The sequence below is a fragment of the Mauremys reevesii genome, linkage group 1, assembly GCF_016161935.1.
Source record: "Mauremys reevesii isolate NIE-2019 linkage group 1, ASM1616193v1, whole genome shotgun sequence".
NCBI classification, from domain to species: Eukaryota; Metazoa; Chordata; order Testudines; family Geoemydidae; genus Mauremys; species Mauremys reevesii.
Genome location: NC_052623.1, coordinates 2,620,675 through 2,622,476, shown reverse-complemented (window position 1 = coordinate 2,622,476; position 1,802 = coordinate 2,620,675). Strand labels below are relative to the sequence as shown.

The 1,802-nt window shown below is 47.4% G+C and overlaps 1 protein-coding gene across 1 annotated transcript; it reads right to left on the bottom strand.

Annotated features, from left to right (window-relative positions):
- Positions 1-302: 302 nt before the first annotated feature.
- LOC120399076 (olfactory receptor 52E4-like) lies at positions 303-1,250 on the bottom strand. The gene has a single exon (XM_039526969.1). The coding sequence runs from the start codon at positions 1,248-1,250 to the stop codon at positions 303-305; it is 948 nt and encodes a 315-aa protein (XP_039382903.1).
- Between the last annotated feature and the right edge of the window lie 552 nt (positions 1,251-1,802).

Genomic DNA, 1,802 nt, shown 5'->3' with positions numbered 1-1,802 from the left:
TAAGTGACAGGGGCAGCACATTGGGGAGAAGACACACAGCAGGGTTGAGGCTTGACAGAAGAGATGAGACAAGATTGCAATTTCAGGTACCCGGCTAAGATCAATCAGAAGGTTTACAACCCAATGTACTGTACATAGACTGATACCTCAGTTCATCACATTGACACAGCACAGTAAGGACAGGGAAGGGTTTAATGTCTCGGTCTGTCCAGGAAGTGATTCAGGGAAGAGGCCCCATCACCATGCACCAAGCAGCTCTGCACGGAGCTCAATCTGAGAGCCAAAGCACAAGGAGAAAACATTTAGGTCTCTTTATGAGTAAAGAGCTGGATCAGCCTGCCCTGGATCTGTTTTGTCCTCACCCCGTAAATGATGGGGTGCAGCATGGGGGGCACCAGCTGGTACACACTGGTAATAAGAATGAGGAAATGAAGTGGCACATTCTGGCCAAACCGTTGAATGAGAGAGGAGACTAAATCTGGGATGTACAAAGCTGAGATGGCACAAAGATGAGAGATGCAGGTCCCAAAAGTTTTGAGCCGGGCATCCTTTGTGGGGAGGCGGAAGATGGCCCGGAGGATCAGAGTATAGGACACGGCGATAAAAAACATGTCCATTCCACTCACCGAGATAAGGTTAAACAACCCATAGTAACTATTGATGCGGATGTCAGCGCAGGCCAGCTTCAGCACAACTATATACCCACAATAGAAGTGGGGGATGATGTTGGTTCTGCAATATGGCCACTGCCTCACCAGGAAGGGATAGGGTAATGTGATTATTCCACTACGCAGTACCACGGCCAGGCCTATCTTGGCCACAACAGAGTTTTTCAGGATCATCGAATATCTCAGAGGATTGCAGATGGCCGCATAGCGATCAAAAGCCATGGCCACGAGGATTCCAGACTCCATCTTTGAGAAGGAGTGAATGAAGTACATCTGGGTGAGGCAGGCACTGAAACTGATCTCCCTGGAATTGAACCAGAAGATGCTCAGCATTTTGGGTAGGGTGGAGGTGGACATGACCAGGTCTGTGACAGCCAGCATGCAGAGGAAATAGAACATAGGCCCATGGAGGCTTGGCTCCCTCTTCACAATGAACAGGATGGTGAAGTTCCCCAATACGGCTATGGCGTACATAGCACAGAAGGGAATGGAGATCCATATATGGGCTGCCTCTAAGCCAGGAATGCCCAGTAGGATGAAGGTGGAGGGGTTGGTGAAGTCGGTTGTGTTAGAATCTGACATGGTGTAGGGGAGAAAATTTCCAACTCTGAGGCATAAGAGTGTCTCCTGGATTTACCATATACTCCCCTGACTTTCTGTGTGTTCCCAGGATCTCGGGTGTTGGTCGCAGTAGAAATGCCTGAATGGAGAGACAATGTTAATATGAGACACTGCATACAGTAGTGGAGGCTGTTCTCATGGAAGAAGCAAATTGAGCACTCTTCACACACTGAAAAATGACATTTTCATTATTCAGAGAAAATAACTTTGAACAATGACCCTACCAAATCCAATTCCATATTTGTATTGTGCTCCCAGCATTAATAATTTCTACACTTTGTGGTGGGGGAACCTTAAGAGGCACCATCGCGAAACACATGTGTGGATACTGGTTATCCATCATTGTTCCTTAAAGCAATGAGAGCCAGGATAGGGAGTCCATACTGACGGGAGTTCCCCATTCATCCAGCTGCTCAAAATCAGAGAGGGCAAAAAAGCAACAAAAACCTTTTTCGAAGGCATGTGCTGAGAGAAACATCCCAACTAGAGCATACCTCAGAGAAAAGAGCTGGG